The 21,546-nt window shown below is 31.3% G+C and overlaps 10 protein-coding genes and 1 non-coding gene across 11 annotated transcripts; 5 read left to right on the top strand and 6 right to left on the bottom strand. All coding sequences in view use genetic code 12, as the record gives it.

Annotated features, from left to right (window-relative positions):
- Window positions 1-30: 30 nt before the first annotated feature.
- RJT21DRAFT_118010 (uncharacterized protein) lies at window positions 31-2,253 on the bottom strand. The gene has a single exon (XM_064880908.1). The coding sequence runs from the start codon at window positions 2,247-2,249 to the stop codon at window positions 54-56; it is 2,196 nt and encodes a 731-aa protein (XP_064741670.1). The 5' UTR covers window positions 2,250-2,253; the 3' UTR covers window positions 31-53.
- Window positions 2,254-2,932: 679 nt separating this feature from the next.
- On the top strand, window positions 2,933-7,589 carry POL1 (DNA-directed DNA polymerase alpha catalytic subunit). Its single transcript, XM_064880909.1, has one exon. It carries the CDS (start codon window positions 3,207-3,209, stop codon window positions 7,542-7,544), a length of 4,338 nt encoding a protein of 1,445 aa, XP_064741671.1. The 5' UTR covers window positions 2,933-3,206; the 3' UTR covers window positions 7,545-7,589.
- A 145-nt stretch (window positions 7,590-7,734) lies between these two features.
- On the top strand, window positions 7,735-9,857 carry SNF5 (Snf5p). The gene has a single exon (XM_064883524.1). It carries the CDS (start codon window positions 7,760-7,762, stop codon window positions 9,752-9,754), a length of 1,995 nt encoding a protein of 664 aa, XP_064741672.1. The 5' UTR covers window positions 7,735-7,759; the 3' UTR covers window positions 9,755-9,857.
- A 1-nt stretch (window position 9,858) lies between these two features.
- On the top strand, window positions 9,859-11,205 carry RJT21DRAFT_16480 (uncharacterized protein). The gene has a single exon (XM_064883525.1). The coding sequence runs from the start codon at window positions 10,101-10,103 to the stop codon at window positions 11,001-11,003; it is 903 nt and encodes a 300-aa protein (XP_064741673.1). The 5' UTR covers window positions 9,859-10,100; the 3' UTR covers window positions 11,004-11,205.
- Window positions 11,206-11,301: 96 nt separating this feature from the next.
- On the top strand, window positions 11,302-12,757 carry RJT21DRAFT_118015 (uncharacterized protein). The gene has a single exon (XM_064880910.1). It carries the CDS (start codon window positions 11,531-11,533, stop codon window positions 12,740-12,742), a length of 1,212 nt encoding a protein of 403 aa, XP_064741674.1. The 5' UTR covers window positions 11,302-11,530; the 3' UTR covers window positions 12,743-12,757.
- CTP1 (Ctp1p) lies at window positions 12,721-13,801 on the bottom strand. Its single transcript, XM_064880911.1, has 2 exons — window positions 13,733-13,801; window positions 12,721-13,664 (listed from the first exon to the last, which is right to left on the bottom strand). Exons 1-2 carry the CDS (start codon window positions 13,739-13,741, stop codon window positions 12,792-12,794), a joined length of 882 nt encoding a protein of 293 aa, XP_064741675.1. The 5' UTR covers window positions 13,742-13,801; the 3' UTR covers window positions 12,721-12,791.
- Window positions 13,799-15,296, bottom strand: TFA1 (transcription factor TFIIE subunit). Its single transcript, XM_064883305.1, has one exon. The coding sequence runs from the start codon at window positions 15,204-15,206 to the stop codon at window positions 14,034-14,036; it is 1,173 nt and encodes a 390-aa protein (XP_064741676.1). The 5' UTR covers window positions 15,207-15,296; the 3' UTR covers window positions 13,799-14,033.
- Window positions 15,296-15,990, top strand: BUD31 (U2 snRNP complex subunit). The gene has a single exon (XM_064883526.1). It carries the CDS (start codon window positions 15,385-15,387, stop codon window positions 15,856-15,858), a length of 474 nt encoding a protein of 157 aa, XP_064741677.1. The 5' UTR covers window positions 15,296-15,384; the 3' UTR covers window positions 15,859-15,990.
- On the bottom strand, window positions 15,665-18,424 carry HCM1 (Hcm1p). Its single transcript, XM_064883527.1, has one exon. The coding sequence runs from the start codon at window positions 18,061-18,063 to the stop codon at window positions 16,123-16,125; it is 1,941 nt and encodes a 646-aa protein (XP_064741678.1). The 5' UTR covers window positions 18,064-18,424; the 3' UTR covers window positions 15,665-16,122.
- Window positions 18,425-18,785: 361 nt separating this feature from the next.
- Window positions 18,786-20,466, bottom strand: RJT21DRAFT_137923 (uncharacterized protein; the record flags this gene model as incomplete). Its single annotated transcript, XM_064883306.1, has 1 exon — window positions 18,786-20,466. Exon 1 carries the CDS (start codon window positions 20,448-20,450, stop codon window positions 18,786-18,788), a length of 1,665 nt encoding a protein of 554 aa, XP_064741679.1. The 5' UTR covers window positions 20,451-20,466.
- A 140-nt stretch (window positions 20,467-20,606) lies between these two features.
- RJT21DRAFT_t19 lies at window positions 20,607-20,699 on the bottom strand. The gene has a single exon. It is a non-coding gene; the product is annotated as a tRNA-Ser (tRNA).
- Between the last annotated feature and the right edge of the window lie 847 nt (window positions 20,700-21,546).

Here is a 21,546-nt window from a genome sequence, read left to right on the forward strand (position 1 = left end):
TAAAGGCTTCTTTATTAGTGTATGATATACAATAGAAGTAGTCAAAGACAAGATCAATATGTATTCAAAGGATGTGTCCGATTCAGCTTTTTTTTGTTTGAACGCTTAAATTCTCTTTTAGAAAGGAGTTTTCTTACATCTGCACAGTCCATTTCTTTCAACTTCTTAAAATTCACGCATTTATTGTATCGTTTATATCTAGCATAAGGCGCATAAGGCCAATAGCTTGTCCCCGTCCGCTGCAACATCAGGGACGAAAATCCTACTATTTTAATTTTTTTGGAAGCCAAATCTTCAACAATAATATTGTTCTCGTTCAAGTTCAAATGCACTACTCCTGTATCGTGCATTTTACCTACTATTGAATTTAAGGTCTTTTTAAATGAATACCTCTGAAGATAAGTTAATTCACCAAATGGTATACCTTTAATAAAAGCGTAATTGAAATAAAAGCCAGTCACATTATTATTTGTGATAGTTAATTGATACTCATATTTGCTGTCGTTGCTATAAATAATACCAATCTCAGAAACTTTAGGTACAAAGTCATGTTCTCGGAGCTGATAAAGACTAAGTAATTCTTTAACAAAGTTATTAAAACAAATTCCTAAACTCCTTATTGTATCACCATTTGCATATGTTAATGTTTCTGATCTAATAGGATCGAATATTTTAAGTATATCTTCGGTTTGAGATTTAGTCTGCACTTTTACCACGATAGAATCGCTACTTCCAAATTTGGCACCGGCAAATATTTCGATCCACTTAATATTATTCAATAGAACGTTAAAACAAGTCATCTGTGGTGTTCGTGGCATATTATGAATTAGTTTTGTGATGTTTAAATTAGCAGAGCCAAATAAATCATACATGGCCTCATCAGCTAAAACATTAAGACCATTACTTGGTTGGAGAGCTAGATGCTTGTTATTGATGTCCATCCGAGAAGGTGGAGGTGTTTCATTAAGTAGTTGAGGGAATCTTCTGTTCAAATTTCTATGAAGGGAGTTAACAACCATTTTTTTCTTGTTTCCTATTATTTTTAAGCTTTTAACAAGGACTTGGTCTAATCGCTGTGGACTTTCGATAAAGTTCTTAATGAAAAAAAGCATTTGAAGTATATTAGTTAGTTTATACATGCGGCAAGAAATGTTCCTCAAGATCCTAGGTTCGTCGTCCAATTTATAGAATTCATTCAGTAGAATAGAATCACTAAAATCAATGGCAATCATGTCATTGCAATTTGATAATATTCCAACGAAAGATTTCAATGAAAGACAATGATAAAGAACCAGGCTAAAAGTCTCAATCAATTCAATTCCTGGTTCCAAACCAACTTCAGGTTCAGATTTCGTATTGAAATAATCTCTGTTCGAAAACTTTTTTACTTGGATAGGTAATCTATCATGCCCATCATATCTGATAGTAATATCTGGTTTACGTGCTTTATTAATAGAGTAATATGGACCAGTTATCAGTGAAATATCCTCTTCTAAACTTAGATTCAAGATGTTAAGCAAGGGTTTTATTATATTCTTAATAAAGTTCAGTTTTGCATACTGTTCCAGGATGATTCTATTTTCGTCCTCTAAGTTATCTGGCAAAATAGAACAATACCCAAGTTTTGAAGTAGTTATTCTAAATGTTAAGTCAGTGGGTACCTCATAATTGATCCAGGTTGTTGACACCGGGATAAAATTACCTACTAGAGATTTCATCCTGTAGTACCTAATATTCTTAGATTCCTTTATATTAACTTCATTTAGTTCAAATCGAAGAAACATACTGAGATCTGCGTACGATTCAAAGTAATTCCGGAACTTCAAATTACTTGTGGCTGTATAGATATTACTTTTAATGGATCTTAGTAGTTCACTAATTCTTGAACTTAAAGGAAATTGTAAGCAATCTAGTCGGTGGAAATTGTGAAGTTCGAAAAGAAGCTTGATACATTCTTTTTTAGTGTGCTTGCTTAGCAACCCATCCAGAACGTCATATTTTCTTAGAAATGGTTCCAAATATGTGTCATCTGCTTGTGTAAGATAATCGTTCAAGTTTTGCTTTTGTTGTTCATAACTTGAATTGCCTGCTCGATGAATTTCGAAAATATCCACCGTATCTCCTTTCTCAAAATGCTCTGTTAATATTTCCACTGCAGTTTCAAAGTTTATTAGCTCATCTAGAATGTGCTGATGCCGCTCTATTACAGGATCGTTCATTTGAGCATCTTCCATTTCAGAATCGTCCATTTCAGAATCGTCCATTTCAGAATCGTCCATTTCAGAATCGTCCATTTCAGAATCGTCCTTTTCAGAATCGTCCATATCAGAATCGTCCTTTTCAGAATCGTCTATTTCAGAATTGTCCATTTCAAAATCGTCCATTATTTCAAGCACTGGAGATATTTAGAAGTAATTAGTTATAGTTATTGTAATAAAATGTATATTATATTAAGAGTTTAGTTATTTAGGTGTAAGTAGATGTGAGTTTCTGCTCATATCTGTAAAAAAGTATAGAATAGAGAAAAGGTAAGGTAACTAGAAGATCATTACAGCTGAACAGGTCCATTAGAAAATTGAGATGCATCTACTGTAGTTCTATGTTTGAGTCTGTGAACAGAATACAGTCTCAGATTGTTACTGTTAATATGTGTAGTATTCATTATTAATATATGATAAGTTAATAAACTAAAGTGTTCAGCTTAGAGAGTAAGTGACATTTGTATCAAATTCACGCTAAATCTGGAGAAATACTTTACAAGCGGAACACAAACTATGCAGTATTACTTATCTTGTCTACAATAGTGCAATACATTTCCTTATTGAATCCTCTATACTTCCTGTAACTCCATATAAGCATATTCTCAATACTCAGTACTATTAAATGATATATACAGTACGTATATATCATTTACTTACTTACTTACTATAGACATAACTTCATTATTACTATATACATAACTTCATTACTATACTCTACATAGCGCTTCTGCTTATAATTATTTACTGAGTATTGGCTTACGCGTATGGGTACAAATATATAACCACAAATACAAATACAAAGCCCAAAAGTGACACAAAGCCCAGACGCGTATACCAAAATATTTCACTTCGATATAACCGACCTAAACTAATACAATACTATATATTAAACCACTTTCCAGTATAGTTACCAACAATTGTTCGAGTATTTAAGTTAACCAGACCATGCTGTTAAGAGCCAGCAAAAGAGAAAAATTAAAACAACTTAGACAGGCGCGAAAGTCAGGAGTAGTTAGTCATTTTGATACTTCTGATATTGAAGATGGAGAAATTTATGATGAAGTAGATGAAGAAACTTATAGAGAACATAAACGGAAACAACTTATGAATGATGATTTTATAGTGGATGATGATGGTGAAGGATATGTAGATACTGGAGCTGATGAATGGGATGCATCTACAAGACCCAATTATTATTCTGATGATGATGATGATCAAGTATCTAACAAAAAGAGAAAACATAAACATCACCAACCTGTTAAAGTAACTAAAACTGCGAAAATTAGTAATTTCTTTAAACCAACTACCAATACCGTACAAACTGAAAGAAAAAATGCGAACATTGATGATATTCTCGATGATTTCCAGGATGAACCTATCAGTAAGAAACAACGAAAGAATCAGTTTAATGTGTTTGGAGTTAATAATACAAATTCAACTAAACGGAAGAATCCTAAAGCTTTGTTCAACTTCTCTACCTCAACCAAGAGGGAAAAGGAAGAGGTTGTACAAGAAGAAGATTTAGAAGAAGATTATGGTATACCTAGTCAACCATCGTCACCTATTAAGACTGGCAATGTTGAGAATGATTCCAGCGAAAAGGAGAATATAGTTCCTGAAGAAACAATTAAAAGGGAAGAGAATAATGATAATAATGATGATGAACAAGTATCAGAAGATGATTCAGATGAAGATATCGTAGTAGCCAGAAGACCACGAGCAGCCGCAGTTATCGGTAGAGCCAATAGAGCTACATTTTCAGCAGTTAAGGCCAAAGATATTCAATCATCTTCTCCATTAAGACATTCAGATACTTCCTTTGTAAACTATACTGAAAAACTTGATAAAGAAGAGATTGTAAAGGAATCAGATACTTTTAAAATGTTTTGGTTAGACTATAGTGAAGTTGATGGATCATTATTATTATTTGGTAAAGTATTAATTAATGAAAATCAATATGCTTCAGCCGTAGTTCAAATTAATGGTTTATGTCGGGAATTATATTTTTTACCTAGGAAGTATCGATTAGTTGATGGACAAGAAGATGTGGAAGATGAAATTAGTCCTCAAGATATTCATGAAGAAATAGCTCCATTATTAATTGAAAAGTATGGATTAGATCAACTTAAAGCTAAACCTGAAACTAAGAAATATGCTTTTGAACTTGCAGGAATTCCCAAGGAAACTGATTATTTAAAAGTATTATTACCATATAAAACAACGAGAAATAAGAATTTAATTATGCCTGCCCATTTAGAAGGTAATACATTTCAAAGAGTATTTGGAACTAATGCCAATATCTTTGAATCATTTGTATTACAACAAAATATTATGGGTCCATGTTGGTTAGAAATATCTAATGGGAATTTTAATGCCATACAGAATTCTTCTCATTGTCAAGTTGAAGTGGCAGTTGAATCTCCTAAATTTATTAAACCATTAATTGATGGTAAAATTCCTGATCCTCCTCATTTAACTCTTACGTCAATTTCAGTTCAAACTACTATGAATCCTAAACTGAATAAACAAGAAATTGTATCAGTATCTCTTGCCACTTATAAAAATGTTCCTCAAGATGCTCCAATTGCTGAAGGGTTACAACCAGATTCAACTCTTACGGTGGTTAGACCATTAACTTCAGTAAATGTTCCACCTGGTTTACAACAATTAGCTCAAAAGCAAAATATTAATGTTAAATCTTTCCCTAATGAAAAGGTAATGTTAAATTTTTTAGCAGGTTATATTAAGACTCTTGATCCAGATGTATTTATTGGTCATAAACTTGAAAATATTTCTTTAGATGTCTTAGTACAAAGAATGCATGATCTTCAAGTTTATACTTGGTCAACACTTGGACGTCGGAATAGGAAATCATGGCCTGATAGATTTAATAAGAGTTCATTTAATAATAATTTATTAATTCGAGAAGTCTTTCAAGGTCGATTACTTTGTGATATTGCTAATGAATTAGGTCAATCATTAACCACTAAATGTCAATCATGGGAATTAGCAGAAATGTATGATATTGTATGTCATAAATCAATAAATCCCTTAGAAATTAATTTTCTGAATCCTCAATATAGTGAAGATGCATCATTTCTTATGATGGCATTAAGAGAAAATGATATTAATGTTAAAGTTACGGCGGAAATTGCCTTTTCAATTCAAATCTTATCATTATCTAAACAATTAACTAATATTGCTGGAAATGCTTGGTCTCATACTCTTAGTGGTACAAGAGCTGGTAGAAATGAATTCATTTTATTACATGAATTTAAAAGAAATAATTATATGATACCTGATAAAGAAGATAAATATCATAAGAATTCTAATCAAGCTAAAATGGAAGCCACTGAAGAAGATGCCACAACAGCAACTTCCAATAAAAAACCAAAATATCAAGGTGGTTTAGTATTTGAACCTGAAAAGGGGTTACATAAGAATTTTATATTGGTTATGGATTTTAATTCTTTATATCCAAGTATTATTCAAGAATTTAATATTTGTTTTACTACAGTAGATCGAGATAATTTTAATTTAACTCATGATGAAGATAGAGATATGCCTTTACTTCCTGATAAATCTGGTTCAATGGGAGTACTTCCTCGATTATTAAGTACATTAGTTAATCGTCGTAGAGAAGTTAAAAAACTTTTAAAAGATCCAAAAAACACTCCATTTCAAAGAGCTCAATATGATATTAAACAACAAGCATTAAAATTAACGGCCAATTCAATGTATGGTTGTTTAGGTTATATTAATTCAAGATTTTATGCTAAACCATTGGCAATGTTGGTTACCAATAAAGGTCGAGAAATTTTAATGGATACAAGACAATTAGCAGAATCTGTTGGATTAAGAGTAGTTTATGGTGATACAGATTCAGTTATGATTGATACCGGAGTTGATAATTTTAATGAAGCACTTAAAATTGGTGAAGAATTTAAACTTAAAGTTAATGAACGTTATAGATTATTAGAAATTGATATTGATAATGTATTTAAAAGACTTTTATTACATGCAAAAAAGAAATATGCTGCTATGAATGCTACCCTTGATAAAGTAACTGGCAAAGTTAATACAACATTAGAAGTTAAAGGATTAGATATGAGACGTCGTGAATATTGTCAACTTTCAAAAGATATATCTACTTTTGTATTAATGAAAATTTTATCTGATTTAGATCCTGAACAAGCCATTGGAGAAGTTTATGATTATTTAGAAGATATGACTAATAAAATTAAAAATTTTGAAATTGGAGTTGAAAAATTTAGAATTAATACTAGATTATCAAAGGATCCCGGTAGTTATCCTAATGGGAAATCAATGCCACAAGTTCAAGTTGCTTTAAGATTAAGAAATGAAGGTAAAGTAATTAAAGCTGGTAGTGTTATAACTTATATTATTACTGATAATGAAAAAGATTCAGAAAATTCTACTCCAGCAGAAAGAGCAAGAGCAATTCAAGAAGTTTTCAGTAAAGGATCAAATCTTCGTCCTGATACTGATTATTATCTTGAAAAACAAATCTTTGCCCCAGTTGAAAGATTATTAGAAAGAATTGAAGGAGTTGATATGATGAGAGTTGCAAAATCATTAAATATCGATACTAAGAAATATGTATTAAGAGTTAAACAAAATGAGGGACAATTTGGGGAAATTATGCCCTTAGAATCTAGTGTTTCTGATTCAGAAAGATTTAGAAATACAAGTTTCCTTGTATTACAATGTAAATGTAATAAACAGTTCAAATTTGGAGGGATTCAATCTTCAAAGGATTATACTGTTACATTTAGTGGAATTCAATGTAATTCATGTCAATTTACTTTCCCTACATTAAAATTAACTAGTCAATTAGAAAGAGAAATTAGACAACATATTTCCTTATATTATGCAGGATGGCTAGTATGTGATGATTCAGCTTGTGGAATTACTACCAGACAAATATCAGTTTATGGTAAAAGATGTATTGGAATTTCAGGTAAAGCTTATGGATGTAAAGGTATTATGAGATTTAAATATACCGATAAGGCATTATATAATCAATTACTTTATTTCAATGCCATTTTCGACGTAGAAAAAACAAAAAAGAATCAATTAAGACCCATCTATAGCTTTGATGAAAAGGATATTCCTCCTAAATTACCGAGTGGACAAACTGATGCATTGGCAGAACAGAACCGAGAATTGTTTACTTACTGTCAACAGGTAGTCAACAAATATTTGGATGACTGTGGTAGACGGTATGTCAACATGGGCTCCATCTTTGACTTTATGACTTAGTTAATTTCTATAAATTGTGTAATAAATAAATAAATAAATGTAATTGCAAATAGTAAATTTAAAAAAAAAATTATTAGTTTGGTAAATTTTTGCAGTTGGTCGTGCACACACCACAGTTCCCCAATCGGGATCCCGAGCCAGAGAATTTCAATAATCCTCATAGTTAACTCTACTTAACATATAACCATAGTACTAATACAAAACATCAAATTATCATGAATTATAACCAACCGGGGCAAACAGACGGACACCCTCAGATGTCACCTCCCATGGGTGGAGCACAACAACCTCAGCAACAGAATAGAGGAGTACCCATAACTCCACAATTTCTCGCTAGTCTTACACCACAACAACTACAACAATTCAAGAATCATCCCCAGTTCCAAGAAATAATGAGAGCTCAACTTCAACGTCAGAGAGCGATGCAGCAGGCCGCATTGCAGCAACAACAAATTCAGCAACAGCAACAACAGCAACAACAGCAACAGCAACAACAACTTCCTCAACTGCAGATTAGACAACCTTCCCAACAAGTTCAACCACTTATTGGAACTCAAAATGGTCCACCACAACAAGTTATACAGAATCAAAGAGGTTCATTTCAAGGTCCAAATCCTATAATTCAACCTCCTAATGTAGCTACTGCAGTAGGAATACCTCCTGGTAGTCAAAATTCTCCTGTAGTGGCAGGACTTATTCCTGGACCCGGTAGAATACCTAAACAATCTGTACCAATTGGAGGAGTTATTCCTGGTCCAAGAGATCCTAATTTACCACCACAATTTCCTCCTGAAGTTCTTTCTAAATTACCTATGAGAACATTAAATAATATTAATCAATGGTCTGAAGAACTTAAGAAACAAGGAAAAGATGTAAGTACTGATATAAAATTATATGAATCTATAATTAAACGAGATTCAAATTTTATGAATGCTATCCCTGGACAAATAGAGAAAGGTAAAGCCCAAATTGAAAAACTTAGTAAAGATTTTCAAGCTTATTCTCATATAAAACAACTTCGAATGAATGCTATTAATCTTTCTCAAAAGGGTCAATATAATAATTCAATTTGGGGTGAAGGTTATCAAGGATATGGTAATGGAATAAGTAATACATCCACTAAAGTAGTATTACCAGAACGGGGATTAACAGATAATCAAATTAATACTAAAGTATTAAAATATAGTAATAAACCAAAACATTATGTACCTATAAGATTAGATTTTGATGTTGAAAGAGATAGATTTAAATTAAGAGATACATTTTTATGGGATTTAAATGAAGAAGTTATGACAGTTGAAGGATTTACTAAACAAATTCTTGAAGATTATAAATTTATACCTCGAGGATTTTATGATAATATATTAACATCAATTAAAGAACAAATTCATGATTATCAAAAGAAACCTCAAAAGACTTCAGGAGAAATTAGAATTCCAATAAAAGTTGATATTACTATAAATAATACTCAACTTACTGATCAATTTGAATGGGATATATTAAATTATGGAGAAAGTGATCCAGAAGATTTTGCTACTACAATGTGTGATGAATTAAATTTACCAGGAGAATTTATGACAGCTATAGCTCATACAATAAGAGAACAAACTCAATTATATCATAAAGCTTTACATCTTGTTGGATATAGTTTTGATGGAGGACCAATTCAAGAAGATGAAATTCGAGCTCATATACTTCCATCACTTCGACTTATATCTCAAGATTATAATGTTGTTGATGATTTTTTTTCAATCTTAAGAAATCCAACTAGTGTTGGAGATTATAGTCCATCATTAGTTAAATTAACTCAATTAGAAGTTGAAAGACTTGAAAAGGAAATTGAAAGAGATAGTCGACGTAAAAGAAGACATTTACTTAATGAACAAGATCAATTACCTCAATCATCTGGTAGAAGTACAACATCAAGAAGAATTGCATCCCATGCTGCAAGAGGAGGACCAGTATTACCAGATTTATCTGATTTACCAAAAACTTTTAGAACTCCAGCTCCATCAAGTATTTTACCTGGTGGAGTTGATATTGGAGTACCCGAAGTTTATGAATATAATGAAATATTCGTTAACAGAACTCAAGTAAAGAATCCTGATTACATACCTCCACCTCCACCAACCGTAGTAGAAACTGATAGAGTATTTTATAATCACGATATAAATGCTCGCACTTTATTTGTAACTATTAGACGAAATTAGAAATTAGATAATGTAATGTAATTAATAAATAAATAAATAAATGTTTATATATGTACTGTATATATAATTAAATAAAAGTACAAAGTAAAAAAGCTTTTTAGTTTAAACAAACATAAAAAAATCTAAGCTTTATTGTCGTGAGCACGAGACTCTTTCACATGGGGGTCCCCTCATCCAACATTTTTCTTTACTACTGCATTAAGTAATTTATGATTTATACTGTAGAATATCACGAACGGGGGATCACAAGTATAAATTGAGTTTGACTTTGACTTTGTATATGTTGTTCTTTTATAAATTGTAATTATATCTCTAGAAGTAACTTATTGTAAAATTAGTTAGATAAATGTCTGACTCAAATCAAAAGTATGCGTTAATATCGGGTGCTTCATCTGGTATTGGATATCAGTTAGCAATTGTATTATCTAAGAAAGGGTATAAAGTTCTTGGAAGTGCTCCAGAAAAGTTACTCTGGGAAATGAATCCATTAAAGGAAGAATATGGAGTAATACCTTTTGCTTGTGATATCACTAGTGTTGAAGAAATTAAAAAGGGGGCTGAATTTGTTAAACAACAAACTGGTGGTAGATTAGATATTTTATATAATAATGCTGGAATATCTGTGGGAGGTCCATCAGTTGAAATTGATGATGATGATTTAGAAAGATTATTTAAAATCAATACTTTAGGTCATATTTATATGACTAAATATATGATTGATTTTGTTATTGCTGCTAAAGGTACTATAGTTTATACTAGTTCAGTTTGTGCAAGATGTCCATTATCATGGGTGGGAGCTTATTGTGCAACAAAATCTGCTATTGATCTGTATGCTCTGGTACTTCGAATGGAAATGAAACCTTTTGGGGTTAGAGTTCATAGTGTAATTACTGGAGGAGTTGATACTGCAATTTGTGATTCTAATGTTAAAGTTTCAATGGCTGGTTCAAGATATGATGTACCAGGAGTTTTAGAAAGTTTAAGATCATCGGCTATGATGTCAAGAGATTTAAATATTTCTGCTGAAGATTATGCTAAACAAGTAGTAGCAGTAATTACTAAAAAGAGTGATCCTGGTTTTAATATATACCGAGGTGCTCGTTCATATTTCCTTCATTGGGTATCTAGATTTGTACCATTATGGCTTGTTGAGTATGGTATTGCTCGTCATTTCAAGCAATTGGTAGTGTTAAGAAACTTGAAGAAAGCTGTTGATGCCAAGGATAGGAAGAAGAGAAAGTTGGCATAGTATGGTATAGTATAGTATAGTATGGTATGGTATACTATAGTATAGTAGTATAGTATAGTATGCGGTTAATTCTAGTAACACTAAGTCTAATCATTAATGAAAATCAGTCTAACACATATATGTAAACAGATTATATACACTCTAACCTAGTTAACTTAGGAGTATGTACACTAATCTATCTAATCTAAGAATAATAGTTGCCTATTTGGGTATGGTAGCGCGCACCTCGCTCACTCTTGCGTCATTATACGAAACAAGAGATAGTGAGAAAAGTATTGCTGGTAACAAACGATACACTAATTATAGAAAGTACTACTTAAAAAAGTTACCTTACTATATATAGCACCAATAAAGCATAACTATTATGTCCAGATTTATTAGAGTATGTATAACTAAGTATCATAATTTGAGGTGTAATGATGTCTTGGACGTTGTACTGGTCTGAGTATTAGCTTTGCCTCCTTCTTTACAGGATTACTAACATACACATTTACTTATAGATCAATAATAGAGATTCTTCAAAGGACATGGATAGTACGGATTTGGATGAGTTGGATGAGTTAAGTTCAGTACTGCCTAAACCAGAAAGTCGTCGATTACTTGATTCATTTAATTCCCCTGGAAGTGACGATGAAGAAGGTACATCACTTCAAGATTTAGAAGTTCATAATAAATCTGATAAATCCAACTTTTATGATCATATTGAAGATGATACTAGATTAGAAAGTACATCTTCTACTACTCTAGGTTCATCATCACAAGAACCAACCTCTGCAACTTATCCTAATATTATGACAGGAGGAACAGATGATGATACATCTGAACCTATAAGTTCTTCTGCTTCCGTAAATCAAACAGATACAACTGAAGATTTAGAACGACAAACCACAAGAATTAAATTAACTACTAGACAACGAATTATGAATATTGTTCATCATTTAGTACCTATTAAACAAACATATGAAAGAATAAATAATGGATTAACAACTGGTAGAATGCAAACTAATACTCCAGGAAGATTTATAGGTCAAGGTACAGATGGAGTATTTCGTAATTTAATGGCTAAACCTGATACAGAATCCACTAGACAAGAACAAGAAATTCATCCTCCATCATATGAAGAAGCAGCAGCAGATGCAACTCCAGAATATTGGGAATCTGCTGTAATAGCTCCAATGTATGAAGATGAAGTATTTGTTGAAGGTTTACCAGTAGGAAATATGGCAAATTTTGTATGGAATGGACTTGTAACAGTAGCTTTCCAATTTGTGGGATTTGTTCTTTGTTATCTTTTACATACATCTCATGCTGCCAAACAAGGTTCTAGAGCTGGTCTTGGAATAACTTTTATACTATATGGTTATCAAATGATTCCATCTAATTTTGGACATTCAGATAGAGTACCAGATCGGTATGAACCTAATGATCCTAATCTGTATGATATAGATAAAATGCTGAAAACATCTAGTGAAAATCTTGATACTTATAATTCTCATTTATTTCAACAACATGCTACTGATCCATCATCACCTATACCTTCACCTACAAGTACTCCATATTTTGCGTATGGAATTATTGCCTTTGGAGTATTTATAATATTAAAATCTATTGTGGATTATTATAAAGTTAAACAAATTGAAAGAGCAATTTTATCACCTCCATCAAATAATCCTGTAACAGTTAATACTACAACTGATAATGTAGAGACTTATGAAGAACCCGATACTGGACATGCATGAAGAAAATTTTATTTAAATTAATTAATATATATATATATATATATAAAATTTAACCCATTATAACTAACATCTTTTCATAGATTGTAAATACTATACCTCCACTAAAGAATAATCTACCCAATCTGGGAGTTGCACCTTTCCAGAAGGTTAATAATCCCTCATCTCTAAAGATTTTAACAAAACAATTTAATGTTGAACTATATCTCTTTTCAGCTCCTAAAGCTTGCATTCTTGTTTTAACTGTATCTATTGGCATGGTAGTATATACAGTAATAGTTCCAGCAAATGCTCCTACTGAAAAAGTTGCTAATGAACTTAATGGTTCATTTGGTTTAGTACCTGAAGCTTGTTGAATCATTGTCTTTATAGCATTATATGATCCTAATCTAACAGCTTGATTTGCTGCTTGTCTTAATGAAACTGGAACAACTCCAGCATATACTCCTTTAAATCCTATATCTCTACATAATTTAACTGTACCAGATATTAAACCATTTTGATATTTTGGTTTTGCAGTTTGTCTATCATCAATTAATCCAGTTTTAATGGCTTCAAATGGTGTAACAGCTATTACGGATTCTAATAATCCTGCTCCAAGTCCTGCTATAACTCCTCTTGGACCCGATAATTTCCCATTTTTATCAGCCAATAATGCTTTAATAGAATCAAATCCTAAAAATCTAATTGATGCTTTAACTGTATTACCTACAACAAACGCAGGACACCCTACATATAATGCACCTATACCTTGCTTTTTAGCAGTATTAAAGATTAATACTAAAGGGTTTCTCGATGCTTTAGATGATTTATCTACTAATTGTAATCTTGTTTTAGCAAATTCAAATGGATATGTCACAACTCCTTCAATAGCCCCAGCTGTACCACCTGCTATAAATGATTTTATTGGATCTACTTGCTTTTTCTATAGGATTAATTTAAAACGTTAGTATATGAATTACTTATAAATTCTTTACTTAATGATTTACTTACAGTTGTCATTATGTTAATACTTGAAATTACAATTATAACTTAAACTATATAAATTTATAGTCTACTACTACACAATTATATAATTTAATAGTTAAGGGCTTCTCCAGCTGGGGTTGAAAAATTAACTGAAAAATTCATCCCGATTAAGGCTTGCGGTGCGGCGATTGCGACATGCTTGACTCACATTTTGTTATCAATATGATACTTAAGAAATTTGTAATTATTGTTATAATTGATTTAATTATTATGATTATTATGATTATGATATTTACATGATGTAATGGGATGACGACCATTATGATTAGATTAAATCATCAAACTCATCATCATCGTCGTCATCGTCATCATCATCATCGTCATCATCTTCTTGTGCTTCCTTCTCAGCCAATTGAGCATAGAAGGATGCTAAAGCATCTTGTGCTTCTCTATCTTTATCCGATGCAATATTATGACTTGTTGGTTCTGAAACCTTAGTTAATGAAGATTTATCTGGTTTGACATCTATTCCTTCATCAATTTCCATATCTTCATCTTCAGCTTTTATATTTAATTCTCCATCTTCATTCTTAATAGGGGTACCTTCTTTACTATATATTTCATTATTATCATCATTTTCTAATTTTCCAAGATTTTTACCAACAGTACTGGCTGTATGCCAAGATGGTAATGCATTTTGTTCTAATTTTTGTCTTCGTTGTTCCTTTTCCATTTGTTCTCTTTCATAATTTTCATCATTAGCAGTAATTGAAACATGTAAAGTAGCTTGAGATCTTGCAGCTTGAGTTTCAAGTGACATATTTGATCTTGATTTAGAACTAACACGATTAGATAAAGTATATGAAGCAGTTGATTCACTTTGAGCTGGAATTGATTGAATAAGTGCTGATTCAAAATCATTATCTTGAATATCAGATTCATCTATTCTCTTTAAATACTTAATTATTGGATCAACTTGAAGCATTAATTTCTCTAATTTTTCTTGTCTTAAAGTTGCTTGTTGACTTGAATCATCTTCTATAAGAATTCCTTGACATACATCACAAACAAATTCTGTTTTATCTTCACTTAATAAAGAAATTGCATCTAATTGACTAACTTTTTTACCACATCTTGGACAAACATAACCTTGAGGATTACCAAATTGAGTCATTTCTTCATTTAATGTATTAACAATAGAATGAATTCTCCATTTTATTGAATCAATAGTTTCTGTTATATGAATAAAATAATAAGTCTTAGTAACAAATTTCATTTGAACATTTTCTTCCTTTTGAATATGATTGGTCATTAATCTATCACCTACTAATGTATTACATAGTCCTCTTAATTCTTTTCTTTTTATGCTTAATAAATGAATTAAGTCATCTTCTGATAATACTGAATGTTTTAATACTGCATCAAGAACCAATACATAGGGTAATGTATAGAACGATCTAACTACAAATCGTATCAAGTCCTTTACAGAGTCATCCATCCTGCACCGTTGATATATATATATATATATATTGAAAATTGATGGCGGATGAATTAAACAGTGAAGGCAATTTTGTTTTGTATGCTGGAAATTTTTCTGTTGCTAAAAATTAACCAACTCGTTTTTGGAGGTCAACTAGTAAGCGTAATCAAAACATCTCACACAACACACAATAACTATGCCGAAAGTACCGACTAAAAAGATTAAGAAGAATTCTGCTCCACCGGATGGATACAATAAAATCAAGCCTACATTAGATAAGTTAATTATTAAATTAAGGCAAGCACAAACTGAAGATGATAAAACGGCTACAAAGAAACAATCATTATGGAAGATATATCAAATTAATCATCAAATATCAAGATATGTATATGAGATGTATTATAAGAGGAAACTAATCAGTAAAGATCTTTATGATTGGCTTTTACTTCAAAATTATGTAAATGCAGATTTAATCGCTAAATGGAAGAAACAAGGTTATGAAAATTTATGTTGTGTACAATGTATTATGGTATCAGATAAGAATCATAAAAGTACGTGCGTGTGTAGAGTACCAAAGGATAAGTTAATAGAAAATGGTGAAGACGAAGACAAAATCACTAATTTACAATGTATTACGTGCGGATGTAAAGGGTGCGCTAGTACAGATTAATAAGCTTTTAAATAATACAATTACAATATAGAAGGGAATATAGAATAATATATAAAATAAGAATGACATCCATTGTCATAGAAAAAAGACTTTACCAAACGGTATAACAAAACAAGAGAAACAAAACAAGTAAAAAACAATATTATTAGTAATATAATATAATATAATATAAGATATGGTGCCAACCGCATTAACTATCCATCCTGAACTGAATGTAACCAAAAATACCCAACAGAAACCAAAAGAGACTCCATGTCTTAACTCCTAACTATCATCTGGCTCAGTAGTTGGTGAGCTTTTATCTATTGATGGTTTAGACTTTAATGATTCCATTTGTTTGAGATCATTATATAAATTCCTACCAGTATCAATTACTGATGCACTATTGGAACGTCTAACTAATGGTGAAGAAGCTGAAGTAATAGTATGATGATGATGATCATAATTTCTTAAAATCATATCATCATCATCGTATGATGTTAAACTATGATGATAAGTTCTAGACGTCGAGTTGGGAACTCCATTACCTGATTGATTATGTACCAAAGGACTATAGTAGAAATCATCCAAATATGAAGGTGAATTCCAAAGTTTTTTCATAATTGAATTATTTTGAGGAGTTCTTAAGAGTCTGATAGGAGTTCTAGTTGTAGTTCCCTTAGGAGTCTTTTGTAAAATATTGGTAGTAGTACTTGTAGTACTTGTTGTACCACTAGCATTATTATTTGGTGGTTGAATCTGCAGTATATGATTATTTATGAGTGATGGTCTTTGATATAATACTGGTAATAATGACTGAGAGAAAGCTTGTAAATTATTGTGAGTAGTGGTTTGAATAAAATTTGGTTGCTGATTCTTTTGTCTTTGATAAATATCATTGGCTGGAGTTAATGGTTCTAATAATGGTCCAGTTTCACTGGGCCTTACTGGAGATAATTCTAAATTTGAATTACAACTAAATGATGAAGTATAAGTTAAATTCTTTCCTGCCAATAAAGGTTTATCAGGAGATTCAGATACTACAAATGTTGGAGCATGAGTATTGGTTTTTGGAGTTTTAGTAACATTACCAAATGGATTTTCTTCAATGGCTGTATGATGTGGTTGCAAAACATGAGTTATATCTGCTTCATCATCATCATCTTGTTCATCATCAGCATTACTACCTTCATGAGATCTTTTATTTGAATCTTCATCAACATACGCATATTTATATTCTTCTTCATCATCATAATCAGCAGATTTATCAATTTCTGAATATTTTCTTCTTTTAATAGATTGATCTTCATAATCAGTACTAATATTTGGTGAAGATGGAATAGCATTCATAGAACGTTTTGTATCATCTCTATTCCAATAATGATTAGCATTTTTAATTTGATCCATAACTTCATGATAAGAACTCTTTTTAACAGATCTTGATTTCAAGAATTGTTCTTCACATCCTGGTTTAATTAACCAAAAGTGTCCCTTTCCATCTTTTGATTTTTCACCTTTAACAAAGGCTTTATTTAACGATAAATTATGACGAATTGAATTTTGCCATCCAACATCTTCACGTTTATAATATTTAAAAGTATCAGAAATCCATTGATAAATCAGTGATAAAGTTAATCTTTTATCTTCATGACTAAGAATAGAAATTCCAATCAAAGTCGCATATGAATATGGAGGTTTATCTTCTGATTGTAAATCAAAGGTAGTTTCCTTAGATGGTTTAGCCTTTTTAACCTTTTTAGTGGTTGAAGATTTATTTGGATCTTCTTTAGTAGTTGATAAGAATGAATTACCAGGTTTAATATAAGAAGCCGGAGGTTTCAATGAAGTTGTATTAATATTATTATTAATATGATTATTATAATCATTATTTAAATGAATATTATTATTCTGATGATGTTGCAGAGGAGAAGAAAAAGCAGGAGATAAAAGTAAAGACATTGAATTTGAAGAAAGGATGGTTGGATCTAAATTAATATTAGTTGGATCATGAATCATATGTTTAATAGGAGTTTCCATACCTAAAGGTCTTTTTCTATTAACAAATATACTTTCCGGAGGAGTTGACATTTTTGATTTATAATTTGATTTATGACTTATTGGAGTATCTATAACTTTCATATTATTCGATGGATTGTCATTATTTAAAGATTGTTCATGTAAGGGAAACCTTGTTGAAGTAGTAAGTTTACTTGAAGTTGTAGACATTTTTGAAATGATAATGACAAGTATCTACACAAGACTTAGTCAGTAGAACAAGTCAAATAAAAATAGCTATTCTTGTAGGTGAAGATACTACTTAATTAATTTAATACGGTAACGAAGGATGATTTCAAAGTCGGATGAGATAAGTAGTGTAAAACCAAAGATGTCAAAAGAAGATTATAGCAAATCGTCAAATATTATTATTATAATTATTGAAATCAGGAATGTACGGTAATAATATATGGGAATGGGAATGGGGATGAGAATGAGAATGGGAACAGTTAAGCAAATGAAATTGGATTTATGGAAAAATGAATTAAGTCAAAAGATGGAATAATAGTTGAGCAGAAAGATCTAACCCTCACTGTACCGAATCAATTCCTTTACAGTATTATACACTATAAGAAGGGCAGACATGTAAGACATTAATTTTTAAATTTTAGTATAACGCGTTTTAGCTGAAATTTGTGACGCGACTTTTGACATTTACAGGTTACAATTAAAGAAAAGGTAAAACTTTCGTGTTTTATTAATGCATATTTAGTCCGCATTTCCTAATGGGGCAAATTGATAACAACTTATAAAGTTAAAAAAAGGAGCTGCTCTGCTAACAGATGATGGATTATATGCTTATGCTACAATTTATAATTTATAATTTATAGATAATTATTATAGTCTGATAATATTATTGAATTAAAACTATTTACTATTTATTGAGTGACATTTTATGGAGAAAGAATATAATTAATAAACAATGGATACACGTAATGTTCGAGAGTAAATAGTATACAGTATACGAAACTAAGAATGAATAATATAGCCAACAAGTATTGATAGTATTGATATGGAATATTATCATTAAGCAGCAAAGAAGTTGATATTTTTTCTTTCTTGCATTTCTTTGCTTTGTCTGCGTCGGGAGCCTCACTGGGAGCCTCACCATGAAAAGCCTCACTATCAGATTCTCGTATATCAGAATCAGATTCTCTGTAGTCACTATCTTCATTATCTTCACTATCTTCACTATCAAAATAAGGACCAAAGAAATTGTCAAATCCACTAGAATACTCACTGTCAAATTCACTATAATACTCACTATCATATTCACTATCATATTCACTATTATATTCACTATTATATTCACTATTATATTCACTATTGTAGTCACTATTATATTCACTACGATCTTCACTATTGTAGTCACTATTATCTTCACTATTGTAGGCACTCCATTCGTCTTCAACAAGTGTTTGATCATCAAGAAGTCCTTCATCACTATAATCCTGTTCTTCCTCTAATCTAATATGATCTGAATATTCACTCTCGTAGTCAGTCCATTCTTCCTCTTCAACAAATGTGTCATCATCATCATCAAATGTTTGATAATCAGTATACTCTTGTTCTTCAATATTCTCTAAGTCCCGTCTTTCATCAAATAAATCAGAAAGTGCAAGCTGACTTTCATGCTCACTATCATGCTCACTATCATACTCATCCTCACAATCAGTCCATTCATCCTCACTCTTATTATCAGTCTTTTGGCCTTCTTGAACATCTGTACCCTCTTCAATACGTGATTGATTCTTTTGTTCTTCCTCAAATCCAATATGCTCTGAATACTTTATTTCATCCAGTAAATCAGAAACAGTAGAGTGTAAATCATTGACCCTAACGTCTCTTTGTAAATTAAAATGTTCTTGTTTTTGTTCTTTTTCAATATCACTGTGATCCAGACGTTTAGTTAAATGCACCTCATTCCCCAGGTCCATGTAGGAGAGATTGTTGCAATTATTACCAAACTCATGCTCTAGTCTTGTTTGTGGACGGTTTAACAAGTAACTTAAGAATATTAGTTCTTTCCTATGATCTGAAACTGCGCTTATGACTTTTCCAGCTTTAGCATCTAACAATATAATGGATTTATTAAAATCCTCATTATATTTCAAATGTTCTATCATGTATTGATGACTCATATCAACCTTAATAATTGATTCTTCAATATCAGAAGTTATCGGACCTGAGTAATATTTCAATTCATGTAAAACTTCTATTCTCTTCTTATTCAACAGTTCAAGCAATTCACCAATGATCATATCTATTTCTTGTTTATGCTTGTAATAATTCTGTTCTTCATCATCTTTGATGCCTGAATCATCAATTTGTGGTTGAGCCTGTTGAAAATTTGATAATTGCCTTTGCGCAAATGATGGTGAATTAAAATTGGTATCTCGAACGTACTTGAATGGCAATTTTCTTGAGACTAAATGAGTATTGCCTAAATTAGGCATATACTTTAAATCATTTCTGGCAAATAAACCACAGGCTTGTTCGGAATGAGGTACTTCATAAGAAGGCTGTGAATTACTATTACTATTGTTGGAATTCGACATGATAGATAAATTCGTTGGTTGATAGAATAACAAAAAACAAAACAGATATAATTAGAAAAACATTATAAGTATTTATAAAAAATCAATAAAAGAATTTGCAAGCATAAAAAAATAGAAACATATTGAAGTTGCAAAAGTTTCCTCATATAAAAAGAACGACAGCAGCAGGATTCGAACCTGCGCGGGAAAATCCCAACTGATAACTCAAAAGATTCGAGTCAGTCGCCTTAACCACTCGGCCACGCTGCCTAAGAAACAAAAAGTTTTCTAAATTTTTGCTACGCCACGACTCTTATGCACGTGATGCGCAAAACGTGACCAACCACGTGATACTGTCACGAGCTTCAGATCATGTGGTTATGGAGAAATTGCAATAATTGTCATGCTTAAATTTAGTAACTAATTCATCTTATCTTGTACTAATTGCATGAATCTTTTAATCTATTAGAATCTCGATGCATCATCAATGGGCCCAGAATAACACATTGTAAACTTGATTATACTTTAGGTCACAAAAAGAAATCGTAGTTACTAGCCTTGAGAATTACTCATACCAAGATCAATTTGACAATACAAAAGATAGATTAAGTCATTTAATTACTTTCCTAACACTATAAGGGTCTTACTTTCATTATTATATGAAGTGTCTTGAATAAAAAGAGAGAGAGTCGATCACGCGATTCAGATCATTCTCTTGTCTTGGGGAAAAATTATGCATTTGACTGTGATTTAGAGCAAGACAAACAATATAAGCCCCTAGGCTAAAAATTTAAGCTTTGAAATAGAATGTTTGCATAATGCCAACATCATCGGAATATCTAAATATATACCCCTTAGATCCTGTAATAGATCTTTAATATTTATAGTTAAAGGCAAAAGGATTGGATTCTACCAATGATAAGTGACAGATTCCTTGGTCAATTTGTCGTTTCGAGATGCGACAATTCTGTAATTGTCGTGACAAAAATTATTCGCTAATAATCCAAGGAGGTCAAATTTCATTGTATGAAATTATGTCGCTTGCCTAAGTAAGTAATTGGGATCACAATAGGACTTAGTTTCCAATTATGGACTAGTCCAAAAATAGATCAAGACA

The sequence above is a fragment of the Scheffersomyces amazonensis genome (genome assembly GCF_036850825.1).
Source record: "Scheffersomyces amazonensis strain UFMG-HMD-26.3 chromosome Unknown RJT21scaffold_1, whole genome shotgun sequence".
Lineage (NCBI taxonomy): Eukaryota > Fungi > Ascomycota > Pichiomycetes > Serinales > Debaryomycetaceae > Scheffersomyces > Scheffersomyces amazonensis.